The sequence below is a fragment of the Porites lutea genome, chromosome 3 (assembly GCF_958299795.1).
Source record: "Porites lutea chromosome 3, jaPorLute2.1, whole genome shotgun sequence".
NCBI classification, from domain to species: domain Eukaryota; kingdom Metazoa; phylum Cnidaria; class Anthozoa; order Scleractinia; family Poritidae; genus Porites; species Porites lutea.
The window spans coordinates 32124252-32140897 of NC_133203.1; the positions used below are offsets into that span (position 1 = coordinate 32124252).

At 37.5% G+C, this 16646-nt stretch overlaps 2 protein-coding genes across 2 annotated transcripts in view; one reads left to right on the forward strand and one right to left on the reverse strand.

The window, feature by feature from the left end:
* LOC140930939 (glycylpeptide N-tetradecanoyltransferase 2-like) overlaps positions 1-9891 on the reverse strand; it is a 30196-nt gene extending 20305 nt beyond the window's left edge. The window contains exons 1-7 of the mRNA XM_073380655.1: positions 9477-9891; positions 8035-8159; positions 6395-6486; positions 5436-5552; positions 4337-4507; positions 3378-3486; positions 2450-2521 (exon numbers count right to left, since the gene is read on the reverse strand). Of these exons, the coding sequence (XP_073236756.1) occupies positions 2450-2521; positions 3378-3486; positions 4337-4507; positions 5436-5552; positions 6395-6486; positions 8035-8159; positions 9477-9864 (1074 nt within the window). The 5' untranslated portion in view covers positions 9865-9891. The remainder of the gene's footprint in view (positions 1-2449; positions 2522-3377; positions 3487-4336; positions 4508-5435; positions 5553-6394; positions 6487-8034; positions 8160-9476) is intronic.
* A 183-nt stretch (positions 9892-10074) lies between these two features.
* Positions 10075-14727, forward strand: LOC140930940 (uncharacterized). The gene is made up of 5 exons (XM_073380656.1): positions 10075-10229; positions 11006-11114; positions 12034-12153; positions 12986-13064; positions 14573-14727. Exons 1-5 carry the CDS (start codon positions 10141-10143, stop codon positions 14662-14664), a joined length of 489 nt encoding a protein of 162 aa, XP_073236757.1. The 5' UTR covers positions 10075-10140; the 3' UTR covers positions 14665-14727.
* The last annotated feature ends 1919 nt before the right edge of the window (positions 14728-16646 follow it).

Genomic DNA, 16646 nt, shown 5'->3' on the forward strand with positions numbered 1-16646 from the left:
AAAACGTGTTCAAACCTATTTTAGACATCCAGAGATGTAACTTTAAAACAGAAAAGGAAACTTTTGTCCATATTTATCAAAACTAGAATTTCATCGTTAATCCAAGCAATTTTACCACTTTCAATTAAAGCAGCACCGATCTAGAAAGTGGATCATCTCATATCGGATAGGTTTCTGTGCAACTCTTCGTCGCAGTCTGAACGGCCGGGTGACGGGTAATCGAACCGTGGCGTTAATAAAAGAGTAGGAGGGAGGACTGAAACCCAGAAAAACGGAAGTAAATATTAAGCGGAAGTTAGGATTGGGAATAATTTTGCCAATCCGTCTTGGCCAACTACTCCAGACTCGTACCCAGTCGCTATTTATTTATCCCCGCGCGCCTTAATCTTCTCCCATCCCAAAAACACATAAAGAGTGAATGGTGCGATTGTAAACATTTATAGATTTTCCTCTCCAGGCATGGGCAAAGTCAAGTTTAAGTACACACCTGGTCAATCGTGAAGCATGCAATACTGCAAATAGTAATCATATTTCCAAACATGGTCATGTTAACCGGTGCCTATATTAAACATCTATTGAATGAGATTTTGTGATATCTGGAATAATCAAAGGTCGAAGTGTTACCAGCCGAGCCAAAGGCTAAGGTTGATAACACTTACCGAGACCTTGATTATTCCGGGTATTACAAAAAGTTAATCTAGTCATACATTGTTTTGAAGAAAGTAACAACACACCGCGGCACGGAACATAGTTTGACATTGCCCTTGGAAATCATGCATTGCACGCGCAAACTGCAGACAAGTCAGTTATCTGCTAGCAGATAATTAACTAATCTGTAGGTTGCGCTTATGTTCAAAATAAACTGTAGGCTCTTAGCCAATGAGAAGGCACTCAGTACGTACAATGTCCAATAATTATTTTGGTTATATGTATATAAATTTATTTCAAAAAAGACATCTTGCAAACGGACTTACAAGGAAAACAAAAGATTCATGCACAGAGTTATTGCCCCCGCAGGGATTTCGCCCAGAAGGCGAAATCCCAAGGAGGCACTCTAGTAACTCGGCGTGTAATAAGGAAAGTACTTACAGTTAAAATATACAGTCATACAGTCAATATAGAAAAAATCTCGATTTGCTTGAACAGGGGCTGCGAGGAATCGGTAGGTAATGATGACGTTTCTATTGTTTGCGCCCTCAAGTACGAAATGGTTAGGATGACGTAAAGACAGAACATCCCCAAGGGACCGCTTATGTAGATTTTGTGACATTTATTGTGCAGTCATACTTCGACACTCTTTTGCGTTACGTGTTATCAGTGACATTCTGTGGAGCAGTTGTTTCAGTGAAAGTTATGGACCAAAATTTTAAAGACACTCGTCAAGAGAGTTTGCCAGACACGAGTTCACAAATCTTTCATTGGAAACCTTGCCAGACACTCTTTCTCTCTCTCTTTGACCGGAATAAGACTCAGCCCTAAACAAGCAAGACGAGTGAACAACGGCTAGCTTCTCACTAGCAGGACGATGGACGATTACAGAAATTCGCCGACAATCAAATTCTGTGCTGACTTATTCCCTGCACACAGATGTGCTTCCGCTATAAAGTTTAAAATAAGACTAGAATGCGCGAGTGTGAATTGATCAAACGTCCTTTTAATTTCTAACGCTTCCTTTCCGGCAAATAAAATGAACTGAAAGTAAAAAGTGAAAGAGAAATACCGAAACATTCAACTTCTAATTAAATCTTTTCTTATGGTTTAGAATAAACTATTCTCGAAACTGAGAATGTTTTGATCAAAGCTGTGTAAATCGACCTGAAACTGTGCATGGAACCTCGCGTTTCCTGTATTTATCTCACCTATTGTATGGAATATGTGTGAAAATCTTTCTTATGAATCGGTATATTTCAAAGAGCTACACAACGAGCCAGAATGCTATTGACCGACAATATACAGAGCGGGGGCAGCTGTTGTGTCAACTATTACTAGTTTATACTGAAGGAGGTTAAGTCCTCTCCCGATAGCAAACTGATAAAACTTCTTCCATTTGATAACTAAACTTGTTTCCGTCACTACGACATTCTCGCTAAAACCCGTTGTAGAATGACGCCGGCTATCACGTTTTCCCGCCAAAATGACGCTGTGCCACGCGCATGCACTACTCAGTACTGAGAAAATCTCGCACTCGAAGTCGTCGTCCACGCTGTCTATTGGCAGATTTGACGTCCATTTCGTCAACGTTTCTCGGAAAATCGCGCGAGAGAGAAAAACAAATTGCGCCACTATGACGTCACTCCCATGATCTTTACTCTTATCGATCATGGCTCTCTACCAATCAGCGCGCGAGAAATGGCTCAGTTATTTCAAAAATGGCCTTAGCACACCAATATGGCGACCGTGACGTTATGATAAAACGCTTAATCGGAAGTAGTAAGTCTGTCACACTGACCTCAGTTATCTTTTCAAAAGCAGCAGTCATGTCTTCAGTTGTAAGAGGATAAATTCTTTCAGTCTTGGTTTTCTGAGAGACAAAATTAAAAAAAAATACGAGGTGCATCAAACTCTTAACACTTCTTTATGCTCGGCATTAGTTTTTACTGGTGTGTTGCCAATAATACAAAAAAAAAATACTTCAAATGCTGTGCTCTAGCAGCAACTGGGTGACTAGAAAATCTTGTTGTTGTTGTTTTTACCCCTAAAAATCCCCATATTCCGGGAACGCTGGATTTAACAGGTTCAGAGCATCGGGCTCCCTTCAGAACACAGTTTCTTGAATAATGTCATTTTTTACACAACAATGTAACAATTAAGGAAAACAGATAATGGTTGAAAAAATGGGAGTCGACAGTGCCATTCAAAGTCTAATTCGTTCTGCAAAAAGAAAAATTTAATGGTAAAACTGCCATTAAAGGGCCAAGTGGCCAAATGGTTAGAGCGCTGGACTTGCAAATTGGTGGCCCCGAGTTCAAGTCCAACTCTGACAGCTAGCTGGATTTGTTTACGGTAGTCCCAAGTTCAAATCCTCAGCCATGCTTGTAAATAGCCAGGAATTGTCTCCGGCTGGTTGGGATTCTTAACCCTCTTAAGTTCAATTTGAATTGTTTGCTTTAGGCATGTTCTCGGCCCCACTAGCATAATTTAGTGCTATAAACACTGCCGAGGGTAAATAATGGAATTATTATTATTTATTATTATTATTAGAACTCCAAACCATCATTACTGCATTTCGAAAATACGGGAGAGTCACATGACCAAACAAGTCACTCAAAACAGCCATGTGATTCAAAATTCAAATAATCGTCTTTTGGAAGGTGCTAAAAGTTTAGTGATTTCAGTAGTAAAAGCAAGAGCTCAACATGTCACTTGTAACTTCTTACTTCAGGTAATCTGTACAGTTTGACTGTCCTCTGCATAGTCATGTTGCGGCTAAGGTGTGAAAACTTGACTTCAACAAGTTTCTTTGGATTAAGCGACCTGTGCCAGTATCTACAATTTACAGAGTAAGGGCAAAAACAACAGAAAATAAGAACACAACGTCCAAGGAATGAGGGTAGGCTCAACTATCAACCAATGTCCAGGAAATGAGCCTGTGCTCCCCCCCTCCTCCCCCCCGCCCCCTGTGAGTAGGGGAGGACTGAGACTATGGCAGAAATCACGCCTAAATGGAGAGTGAAATTTACATGTACACATTATGTACAGTTTCGTGCTTAAGGAGTAAATTATGGCGTGTGGATCCAAACCTCATTTACATTGTACAGTAAACAGAAATACACGATCATCCAATGAGTGTACTAGCCCTGAATAGGACTGTTGTTCACAGTGACTGACATTTTGACAACCTGTGTGGTAGCCATCTTCAAAGTCAAGGTGAGTTGTATCATATCACTTGATGGTATTAAACTCTGGTTCAACTGCCTACTTACAAAATGACCACTGGATTCAAACTATTCAGCAGAAATATATCAATCACCACCTTTTGAACACAGTGATAAAAAAAAATAACATCATCAGCCCTCACTTCTGGGATGACTCTTTATGTTACTGCCTCAACATATGGTGGCTGACAACTATAATACTATTACCAGCAGTAGCTACAGCTCAGAAATTTGGCAGACAGATTTCTGAACGGTGTGCAAAGGCGGTATATACCGTACTTGGTGCAGTACATGTACATTTGTATTTCATGAGAAGATGCAGAGTAGTGTAGGGAAGAGCTTGCTAGTCTTTTGGCTGATCAGGAGATGTTAAGTACTGTGCTTCAGATAGAGAGCCCATCACATATTGAGTCTGAGTCAAGAAGATTAATGATGATGATATCGTATGCATGAGTACCTACCTACAGCATGCCACTGGCTTAGGCAGCACTACACCTGCAGTGTAAACAGCCTGGAAGATGCCCTGCAAGTTCACTCTCCTGGTAATCTCTCTTATCAGCACAGGGGCCACTCTCTTTGATCGTAGCTTCTTGTGTACACACAGGAAGTTAATTTCAACCATCAAGACAGTCCTTGACAAAGGTAACAAAAAATGACTTAAGATGGAATGTACACGGGACAGGAAATTCTGTTAAATCTGCTTCCTGGAGGGTAGGGATTGCACAGTGATGAGAACACTACGGTCTTGTAAAATAGCCAACTGGTTTGCCTTCTACCAGTTGGGATTCTTAACCCTATACAGTTTGATTTGAATTATTTGTTTCAGGAATTTGCTTGGCCACAATAGAATAATTGCTATAAATACATTGCCAAGGGTGAATAATGGAAATTTATATTTTATTTCTTTAGTGACCATCAGATTCTGGGGAGGATTCTGAGGACGGGGGACTCAGTGAAGAAGTTGTGTAAAAGATCTTTTCAACAAAGGAAATTCAGCAAGCTGGCAATTGGTTTACTTTTCACAGACTTTGAATGAAAATTATTTCTACTTTCACGCATACCAGCAACATAGACCAAACACAAGATACCTTTTCAAAACCCTTTACTGTGAAACTCACAAAACCATGAATTATTTTAAACCAGGAAATTATTTTATGGAAATTATGTTGTTGTGTTGCGAAAAGAAAGCCAATAAGGCGTGAGAAAACTAAACCGCAAACAGAAATGGTAATTAGTTTGTGGTTTCGTAGTTTGCTTGCGCGTCCTAAAATCAATTGTGATTGGTAACTACACAACCAAAATTCCTGAAATTTTTCAGGTGTTTTTTGGTTTTGTGAGTTTGACAGTAAAAACCATTTTGCAGTATTTTGAATTCTGCCAACAACTGTCTTCAAGAGCCAGTGAGTGTCACAGGCAATACCTGGAGCTACATATGTATGCCATCACAAGTGGCACGTGCATGAGAAACACATTCGTACACATACGAGACAATATAATACAAGTACTTTGGAGTTTTGAATAGAGTGATGACAATTCAGTTAACTGGATGTCACTACTTACTGTTCGTAAACTCTGATGTGCGCAGGAATAGCACTGATAAAGCCAACCAGCTTCTTGTTACTTGCGACACGCACACCACAGTGCCATTCTGATTTCCAGCCAGGAGGTTTAAGAGCCCTGAAAGATCATTTGTTACCTAACTTAAATTTAAATTTAAAGATGGATCAACAAATCTTATCAGTATTTTATCAGTATGTAATTGTGTGTGTGCAAAATAGGTAGTAGAATAGTACAGACTATATTATGAACTAATTCTACAGTCTTTTTTGGTTTATTTGTAAGTATTATTAACTGTTTCACCGATCAAGTAAAATCACTCTAGTTTTCTTTTCTTTTCATTTTTTTGTATCTTTTTTCATGTTCATAAGTGACCGAGTGTAAAACATCATAATACATGAATTTATTGTAAGACAAAATAAAAATTTATTAAAATACAAAAAAAAAATGAAAAATTCTTACAAAAACTTTGATTGCAAGAAAAACATTATGTTGTATGCACATGCAATTGGTAAAAATGAAATTAAGGACACACTGGCACTTAGTGAGTCAGACTAAATTAATAATAAATTAAAACCCTTTAAACCCTAACATCAAAATTCAAATTCTTATTTGTTATCCCTATACGTTTTCAATAGAAGTAGTGGGGAGAATTTGTTGAACTATCAATTAGATTCATCTTGTATGATCATGTCCTCAATTCTCATGACCACTGTGTTTTATAACGCAGTGATCATTACAAGGAGAAATTTGATGCTGATCACTCTTAGGGCTTAAAGGGTTAACAGACATTATGACCACTCAATACAGACCCTAAATGCCTTTAACTTTTCTAAATTGATGGCCAAATTAAAGAAAGGTCACCAAATTGACCAATATATGGCTCTTTGAAAAAAGTTCATCTCATTTACCAGTTCTGAATTTCATTAATGTAATTTGTCAAAATAAGACAATAAACTTACCACAAAAGAAATTCTGGGGAATAGTCAAATCTAAACATATTGTCATCATCTTCCACATAGTTTTCATTTAGCAATGTATATAGCTCCTTTAGCTGTTCAAAACAAATAAATAAACATACTTAAATAATACCAGTGACTACTATAAAAGCTCTAGATACTGTCACTTCAGTGTCTAACCATCACCTAGTTGTCTACCCTTCATTATCAGCTCAAATAAAGCTTTGACAACATTATTTTTTTTGAATGGTTCTTTCAATAATAATTATCATTAATCATCACTGGTTCCAGTTTTAAGAAGTTACATCAAACACTGTATTGCTATCTGCTTTTATAGCTGGTGGCCATTTTAGGAGAAGCCTTGCCCAACTAGTACTCTGATAGTGTGTCAATAGTATGCCCTTGGTGTTAAAGTACATGCAGAATAAGGTAATGGTATAGATGTTACATGTACATATCAAAATTAAATTCAGGATGAAATTTTTTAACTGTAGGTTGATTCTCTATTTTCCTTTGTCTCGTAACCTTAGTTATCCCTTTAATATAAGCCCCAAGATCCAAATACAAATTCTCCAGACCGATCTCCATACATTTCTTTTAAGAATAGTTGAGAGAATTTGGTTTAAGATCAAAGTATTCTCCCTTTGGTCATCAATTTAGTAATTCTCATAACCTCTTTACTCTTGTTGATCTGCTGATGTTGTTAGGAAAAAATTGATGTTGGACACTCTTGGGACCTAAAGGGTTCATTCATAAATCAGGGCTAGGAGACAAAGGAAATAGAGAATCAACCTAGGTTAAAAAATTTTATCCCGAATTTAATTTTGACCTGCAACATAGACATCAGTGGATTTTGGTCAAGAATATTAATACACTACCACCTCATGAACTTCACTCCACTAACTGAGTCTCATGATTTGTGCTAAAATCAAAATTAGACTCGCCTTTATTGTTGACTTTCTTATGCATTTTCAAAGGGATTACTGGTTAAAAACCATTATGAAGTTTTATCAAATGTCGTCCTAACGCAAATGTGCATGCGTTCAGTTAGCGTCTATCGCATACTGCTAACAAAACAACACCGAAATTCAAGCACAATGGCTCAAAATGCTACACTTCTAATTGGTTACTTCCTCTAACAACGCATTCCTTCTTTGCCTATAAAAAGGACCTTTTCCAGACACAAAGTCACTTCCTTTTGCTTGCAACCACACAAGCAACTGGCGAACAAAACCATCTTAGATTTCTGAAACCAACTGGTCTTGCTATTTAAACAGTTCTTATCAAGACTCTATGGCTACCATTTATTGTTAGAGCTTAAATCTCTTCACTTGATCAACAACACTAAAAGACGAATTCACTTTTAGGGTCAAAGGACAATATTATTACAATTTGCGTCTGTTGCAAAGCTGGTACCCATATTAATGCTTTCAAGAATCATTTGCTGAACCTTTTTTCAGTACAGATTGTCACCATGATAATATTTTACGGAAAACAGGCTTTATAGCCCAACCAACTGAACTCAACAGGACAAAAAAAAGCTTTCACAGCAAAGTCACACTCCTCTGCTGTGATTGCGAATTAAGTGGTTCCAGTTGAGTTCATTGCACTACAATTCGCTGCGGCAGTAAATTTCAACATACCACTTTCTCATTGCTGATATCCAGAGTGTCCCAGACAAAGCCTTGTGGGAGGGTGTAAGGCTCACTTCTCAGCTCCTCAATTGGTTTGTTCTCTTCAATACAGCCACATTCGCTCACTTCCTCATCTGAAGAGTTAGAGAATAACAAACACATTTGTACAATGGTGCAATGAATTATTTTCCACAAAGAAGTGTACCTACAATATTGAACAATGGATCCCAAAGACACCAAAAAAGCTTCTTTTGCTAAAATATATAAAATATTATAACTGAATTTGTCTTATAAGGAAATGGTTTTTGCTCTATTGTCTTTATAATCCACCCCTTTTACTTCTACATGCCTGTGTGTCAAGCCTTGAGAGGAAGCTTGAGAAAGGACACCAGAGAAAACCAGTGGTGGCATCAGGAAATGTCAGCTACCCCCCCTCCCCCCTCCTCCCCCCCCCCCCCCCCAACATCTGGGTAATGCTTCTTACTGACTGAAAATTTGCTTCAAGCAATCAGAAGCACTATGCAGATCTGAGTAGTGACACATCATCAGTATGGAATTTCTGCAATCCTTCCTCAGACATCATTTCTTGGTGAAAACAGTGGTGGCGTCGGGAAATGTTGGCTGTTTTCTCAGGCTACTTAAGATGTAGCCTGATTGCATTTTTGGGCATTTTCATTATTAAGTCAAACCACTTCACATAATAAAAACTGTGTCCTTTTTTAAGAGTGACCAAGTTTTGTCTGGGAACCAGTCTTACAAATTATTTGAGTTTGGAGCACCATGTTGGATTATCCATGGAAAAAAGCTATTCAAATGAAAAACATGCACAATGATTTTTAAAATTTTTTACTTATTATAGAATGGCACACTTAATGCTTTAATGATATTTAGCAATTTAATGAACTAAAGAAAAAGCATGGTAAAAAAAATGCTTATGTCACTGTTCGGTTTTACCTTTTGTTCACTTTTTATTTTTCTTTTAATTAGAACCCACTATAATATCAAATTATTGTCATACACAAAAGCAAAGGGAGATTTAAATGAAACCAAAGACAAGCTTAAAATTGTTCACCACAGAAGCAGCAATGTCAGTATTAGGATAGTAGTCAAGTGATCAGTTACATTTTGCCATTCACTGAGGACAATTTGAACGAAAATGATTTTAAAAAGGATTTAAAACATACACCTGTTTAAAACGGAAGCACATAAAAATCAAGATCAAAAGACTAAGAACCAAGACACAAGCTCATCAACATTTGATGGCATTCAAAATGAAAACATAACCAGTAAATATAAATATCTCTAAAGAGAAAAATGTAGACTTAATATAAAGAACGCGGAAAATTATTGTCTGTTAGTTTTCAATTCGTCGCGTGCACACAGACTATAAATATTAAAACCAATTATTTTGATAATTAATGACAAAGTATGCAAGTCGAAACAAACCCCACCTAACTTTGGCACAGGTTGGGTATCCCAAAATTGATATTTCTTTCTTAAGGCCTCCTCTGTTGTCTTCGGTGCTTTTGCCTCGCCTGCTCTCAGACGCTCAAAGCTCTTCTGTAAATTCTGAAGTTGTCGAAGATTCTGTAAGTTCATTGCAACCGAAGAAGTTAAAGATTCCGATGAAAGAACCTCACTACTTCCTTCATCGCCCTTTCCTTTTTTCTTCTTTTTCTTCTTTTTAGAGCTGCCCGATGCTGGAGGCTGCACTCCCCTCGCAGGCTCCTCTTCAGTAGTGCCATTAATTTGACGATCTGGAGGTTCTCTATCGCCGCTTTGCTCTTGTAAAGACTCGATCTTCTCCGGTGATTGATCTCCTCCTGACTTGTCCGCCATTTTGAAAAGGGAAGAATGCAGAACACATGTTGGGACCCAGTCCGCTATCAGACCACTTCCCATCATGCTCAAAAACATCTCTTGGATAAGCCTGTCATGTACGTCTTCATATATTTCCCTTTATTTGCTTCGTTATATATTCGTAGTAGTAAATGGACACTTACATGAAGTCCTGACCTGACTACAAAGTCACGAGATTTTTGTGTGACGTAGTGCAAGGCAGCATCAGCGTTTGTTTCTCAGGGTCTGTGCATAATTTTTGGAATTTTGATCAAGATGAAAGGGGTTTTTGCATTCCTGGCTGTAGCTTGCTTCTATGTAGTCTGCACTCGCGGAAGTCTCCATGCATCTTGTAAAATTGAATGGTAAGAAAAACTTCGTTGCGTAACCTGTCAGAGTAATGGAAATCGAGCACCCAAAAATTTTAAAAAACTGAGTTATTTCCAGTTCAGCATTAGAAATTTGTTAGTATTCTGTAATCTTCGTGCACACTTAAATTGGGTAATTTTTGTTTTGTCGGAATCTTCGGAAGAAAGAAAAAAGGTTTCATTAACCCTCCTACACACCCCCCCCCCCCCCCCGTCCTCCCCCGCTCCCGTACCAAATTAAAAGGGGGACAATCATTGGGCAATTTTTTGGAGGTGGGGGGTGGGGGGGGGGGTAAACCATGTAAAACCAACCCAAGCAAGAACTAACCCCACCCCTATAAACATAAAGAGAGAAAAGCCAGACCCTACCCAAAGCCCTACCAAAGAACACCAGCAAAGACTGTGATAAAAGAGATAATAATAATAATAATAATAATAATAATAATAATAATAATAATAATAATAATAATAATAATAATAATAATAATAATAAATAAAAATAAAGTACAAGAATGAAGTATTAAGGAGAAAATTACCTACCCATCAGGCATATCAAACTTCATGGCTAAAAAAGGAGACTGTAGTCTTCTGGCATTTGGGGCAAACAATTTTATATGTTGTCTTATGTTGTCCTCGTCAAACACTGATCTTAATCTTTCACAAAAGAAAACCTTTAGTTTGCCTAAGAAGATGCTTAGAGAAGTACTACCCTTATCATATCATTATTAGGTATTAGCATTTTTAATAGATCTCATTTTGACACTCTGTTGCAGGACATGGGGAGTTAATTGCACTGTTGTAAGGAATGCCATTTTGAAGCAAATAGACAAATGGAAATCAGATGACAACTGCAAAAATGGTGGTGAAAAGTGTTTATACACGGTAATCTTTAGTTATCATTATTTTCCTTCTCATAGTGACCAAAGGCTGAACTTTGTATGTTAATTCCCATTTGGAAAATGTGGCTGAAATATCCGCCGTTATTTGACGTGATGGATTTTTGTGATCTTCGTAGTGTTAGTACTATCATAGTTGTACATGTACTTTGTCCTGTAGTGGGTCTTTCTCCCACAAGGTCATGATCAAACTGAATGGTTGAAGATTTTCAACAGGATGGTTTGTGTAAAATAACGATAAGCACACAAAAATACCTCTTGGCTAAAACCCTGGTCAGAGGGGTTTATTTGAATGGTCACAGGATAGGATTTCGTGAACACTAGCACGCTTAAAGGTTAGAATTAGATTACACAGCACAATACACCTAACTTTTGTACAATGGTTCTAGATGTAAAAGTACTACTAAGGAGGTTTACTTTTGTTTTGAAAAATGTTATTCTCACCCACAGTCTCAGTATTACATTAGTGAAATCCAATGGCAAAAAAATGTGGTACTATAAAACTGTACTTCATATTATTTATTCATGGTTTAGGATTGTTCAACATTTGCCTGCACCATGTTGATCAACTTTGCAGCTTGTTGAATGACTAGCTGAGAGAACAAGTTCGACAATTTTAAGGGAAGGAAAGGAGTTATAGCCTGGGAAAACAGCCAACTTTTCACTATGCCATCTGTTGTTTCCCCACGAAATGACATCTGAGAAACAAGCGTAAAAATTCCATACTGTTGACGGGCACAACCCAGATCTGCATAGAGCTTCTGGTCGGTTGGAAATTTGCTTCATCTAGTCAGAAGCACTGTTCAGATCTGGGTAGCGACGCAGCTGCTGGCATGGTGAAATATCAGCTGTTTTCTCAGGCTAGGAAGGCTCCAAACACGTAACATTTTTAAATTAACTTGCAGCTGAAGGGAGTAACCGCTACTCAGATTAAAGCTACTCACGAAACCCCAAAAGCACACTACATTGATGACCTCACATTTACTGTCAAGGCAAATTCAACTAGTAAACTCTGCAATATGGAGGTAAGCCAGACCTTGACATTTAGTTAAAAAATAGCTCTCTTTAGAGGGCACAATGTTCACAGTTTTTGTTATGTTGGTTGTGCACACTAAATTGCAACTTTATCGGCAGCTATATATGTCATATAAGCATGACATGTTACCTGTTGTGTCAAAGAGAAAAGGGTGTGATTTCTTGCATCTAAGAAAAACATTTGACTTACTGTATACAAGGTAATGGTGATGTGTATTTATCTGACACAACAAAATAATAATGTTTCACATTCATGTGATATTGCATGCCGAAGACTAGTGTAGAAGAAAATGAAGCATGACTTCTTGCATTGAGGATTTAATTATTTATTTATTTATTTATTTATTTTTTGAAGCAAATGGTGACACTTCACCTAAGTTCATGTTATTATGAAGTAGCTAATGGCCACAATTACATGTGCATGAATGTAATGCACATGTTGTAACTGATCATGTGTGTTATGGGGCTAGCCTTCTATCACTTTTAATCTGGTGTGGTGGGTTGAGATGAAACTAATATGCTTAAACTTATGCAAAGCACAGTGTTGAAGCAAAAGCCTTTTGATCTTTGACCTCTGATTGTTTTTTACCTTTTCCCCACCCTCCCTAACCTTCGGTTATTACTAGTGTCAGGGACAGATCCAGGGGGAGGGTGCAGGGGCTGCGTGCACCCCCCCCCCTGAGAAAAAACTGTGTGGTTTATTAGTGTTGAAGTAGAGCAAGAGACAAGTACACCCCCTCCTAAAAAAAATCCAGGATCACCCCTAAGTGTCATATAGTGTGCATGACGGTGTCTTTTTTTGTTTTTTGTTTTTTTTAACAGGGCTACTCTACTTCTGAGTTATGGTATGCTGTCCTTGATTATGGTACAAACTATTGCAACCTTCACAACTTAATCACAGGTATGAAATGTAACTGTCTTTTCTGAATTTCTTTCTCATGGTTTCTGAATTTTGATTTAATTTTGAAATTTAAGTTAACATCCACACACCTAAACCCTTATATACACAGTTTTAATGACCAGTTCAGCAGTGTCTAGTGTGTAGAGTTCATGTTGCTGATGCCTCAAAAAAGCAGCATACTGCAAGTGGTCCAAGCACATTAATTAGTCTTGCAATCTGCAGCATTTCACGGCTTGAAATAACGGCTGGTAAACAGACAATGTCCATTCAAAAATAGGTTTTGTCCGGTCAAATTCTTAGATGGCTGGACATTTTGTCTGCTCTTTTTGCATCTAATGTAATTAAGATGTTCACTTTTTTCAAATAAGTCTGGTCAAGATTGGACATTATTGCTGACGTTCGTGAAGGGAAAAAAGGGGGGAGAGAGAGAGAGAGAAAGGCAGCCAGATCAAGAACTTTTATAATATAAACCAAACAAATCGGCCACTTGCTGATCAGGATTTGTTTTTCAGTCATTTTGATGTCAAGTCCTCTGCCACGCTAGTAAGTTAGCCAACTGGCTGCCTCCTCCCAATTGGGGCGATGCAATAAAGAAGGCAACCTGACCCCGCAAAATAGTTAAACAGAAATTTTTATTTCTTAATGAAAAATAATGAAAGAGTGTGGTTGTTGCCAGTGACACTTGAATGTATTTGTTCGAAAGACCAGGGGGAGGGGTCAAATCAGCATTAATTTTTTTTTTACAGGGAGGCCATGCCCCAAGGTCCAACCCTGTACCCTTATATATACCTTGTATGCTAGGAAAGGTACCCCTTTCATATACCTTGAGAAATGGTGCCCCTTCCAAAGACCTATAGTTTAGAATGTTACACCCAATTTATGTGTAACTTATGTAAAACTTGACAGCTGAAGATGAAGCCAGAAAAAGGAAATACAATAACAAGCAGAAAGAAAAGCTGCTCATCTACAGTAGAGAGCCCTTCTCATCCCCTTAACCCTTTTCTCTATCCACAAGGAGCACTTGCAACTTTCCTACCATTTGATAACCCTCCGATCCAGGGTCCACATGCTCCCTTCCTTATAATTATTTTTTTAAAAAAACTAGAAATGTGTAGTTCCAGAAAATATCCATTATACTCCCCCCACAGAAGGGATTGGAAATTCCTGGGGGTGTGGGGGGCTCTCAAAAGCCCCAAAATTTAAGTATTAATGTATAAAGCTTGACTGAGGTGGGGGGAGAGGTTCAAAGGAAAAATCCCTTCTGTGGGGGAGGTATGGATAATTTTTGAAACCACACAATAAAGAAAAAATTAAAATTAAGAAAAATGTTAACTGCAACACTTTAGATACATACAACCATAGATGAACTTCATTCATTGGTTCAGTAGCTATAAGCATGCACAATACAGTGCTTTTTGTAGTTTGATCTCTTGTGAGGATAATAAAAAAGTGAACTGATGATCAATCTTAAATAAATACTGATCAAACTAATTATTAACAATCTACAGGTGCTGCACTTGACACGTTTCCAGGATACAAAGAAGTAACAAGTGACAGTGTTTGTACACAGTACAGTTCAGCTAACTGTGAAAAGTACTAAAAAAGAAGATAACATTGTCAATAGGGATTGTTGTCAAAAAAAAATCAATAGCAAACTTAACAGGCAACAGGATGGGGGAAAAATACGGCAAACCTTCTGTGACAATTGTGACATGATTTTAAAAAAAAATTAGAAAACATCACCTTCCTTTTAAAAGAATCTTTTGTAGCAGTAAACCTGAATGCAGTAATGTTAAAGCTAGTGTGCATATTACTTGCATTCATTCCCCATCCCAATTATCCTTATTGATGGGTATTTGCTTCAAACTTCCACTTACTCAAAATTTTTTCAGTTTCCCTAGAAGGTTTCAGTTATCGGGGGTCGATTGTACACATCCTTTATATTCTCAATGGAACTTATTAGCATGTTAGTCAAAGACATTACACACAAATGACAAAATCACTGCTTCGTTTTGAGCAAATTTGTCCCCCAAGCATTATTGTCAAAAGTTACAGATGAAAAAAAGAAAAACAATGATTTAAAAAAATGGTAGGCATGACAGACAAAGAGCATTATGGTATGTTACATAGTATTTTCTGTAGTGGTCAATTAAGACTGTTTTGTTTAATATATATAAATTAAGTTAGATTAAAAAGTTTTCACATAACAATCAAAGTTAATATTGATGCAGATATTTTGATATTAATATAATAGCATAACAGTTAAAAGTAATTTTTGTAGTTTCATGCAGTAACTGCTAACAGTCAGCTGCAGGTCAAATTCAAAGTCATTTTAATTTGATTGTCCTTCTGTATTAAACAAGTGATCAGTGTCACACCCCTGCAGATGGACAGTCATATGTATGGATGGATATATGGACGGACAGACATACAGACAGTTTTCTCCAAACCAAAATTTCTTGGATGCATCAGATATTCCAAATTTTCTTACCATGGCGCTGTGCACACTTCCCTTAAAAAAATAATTGGTCACCTGATCATGAGAAGTGGATACTAGTGATGGTTCTGTGGGTGTTTACTGAATACAGCTTTCAGTGACTTGATTAAATTTTGAAAAGGCACATGAAAATGAAAACATTTGGAAGTAAAGTTTACAAAGCAACAACACAAAGTTAACAACAAGTTACACAATTAGTCTATTTCAGGTGTTCAGATAGTGAATTTGGCAGGAAATGCAAAGAGATGGACAAGAATGCATGTCTGTGGGATATGTTTGTCTTCCAACCCCCAGCCCATGGCCATCACGGGTGTTTCCTGCTTACTTTTCTTTGCTCTGTGCCCACGCTCTGATTGCCTGAAATAAGCTACCACTAAATAAGAAAAGTGGAAACCAATTTTTTGCAAGGTTAAGTAAAACACAATTAAAGAAATCACAACCATTTTTGTATTATGAGTTTTTTTGCATTTGTCAGGAATACAGTCAAACTTGTATCAAGCGGTCACCCTTTGGAAATGGCATACTGACTACTTTAATAGAGGTTCACCATTTAAAACAGGTTTGAAAAAAAATTATGTGAGAGTTATTCAGGAAAATGAAGGTAGGCAAAGACTGAAATTTCTATTCTACGAGTTTCTACCTCTTCTTAGGCCAAAAGAAAAAGTTAAAGACCACTTGATACCATACACAGTGCAACCTGTTGCACTGGTATGGTACGTCTTCTCAAAGTGATTGTTTAATACATGTATAGAGGGGGACATGGGGGTTTACGGTATCGCGGTATTAGGCTTTTTTTCGTACGGTATTTCGGTAATTTTAATTTTAACGTGCGGTATTGCGGTATCATCTAGCTCTGCGGTACGCGGTTTTTCATCATTTTGGCTGACGGTATTCGGTGAAATAAGATTGTTCACGGTATTACGGTACCGTTTATTTGCGCTTTCTTTTCGATACAATACGCAAAGCAAAACACAGTACGACATAAAGGTCAATAAAAGTTAATATTTTGAAGTCTTGAGACATAACGGTAAATGATTAAACCATTGTGGGTCATTTTGTGACAGTTAATGGTCGATAATATACAA

Bases quoted from the DNA above. Each gene is read 5' to 3' on its own strand.
- LOC140930940 (XM_073380656.1), top strand. From the start codon at position 10,141: ATGAAAGGGGTTTTTGCATTCCTGGCTGTAGCTTGCTTCTATGTAGTC. The intron at 10,230-11,005 runs GTAAGAAAAACT...ACTCTGTTGCAG, and splicing joins GCATCTTGTAAAATTGAATG to GACATGGGGAGTTAATTGCA. The intron at 12,154-12,985 runs GTAAGCCAGACC...TTTTTTTAACAG, and splicing joins GTAAACTCTGCAATATGGAG to GGCTACTCTACTTCTGAGTT.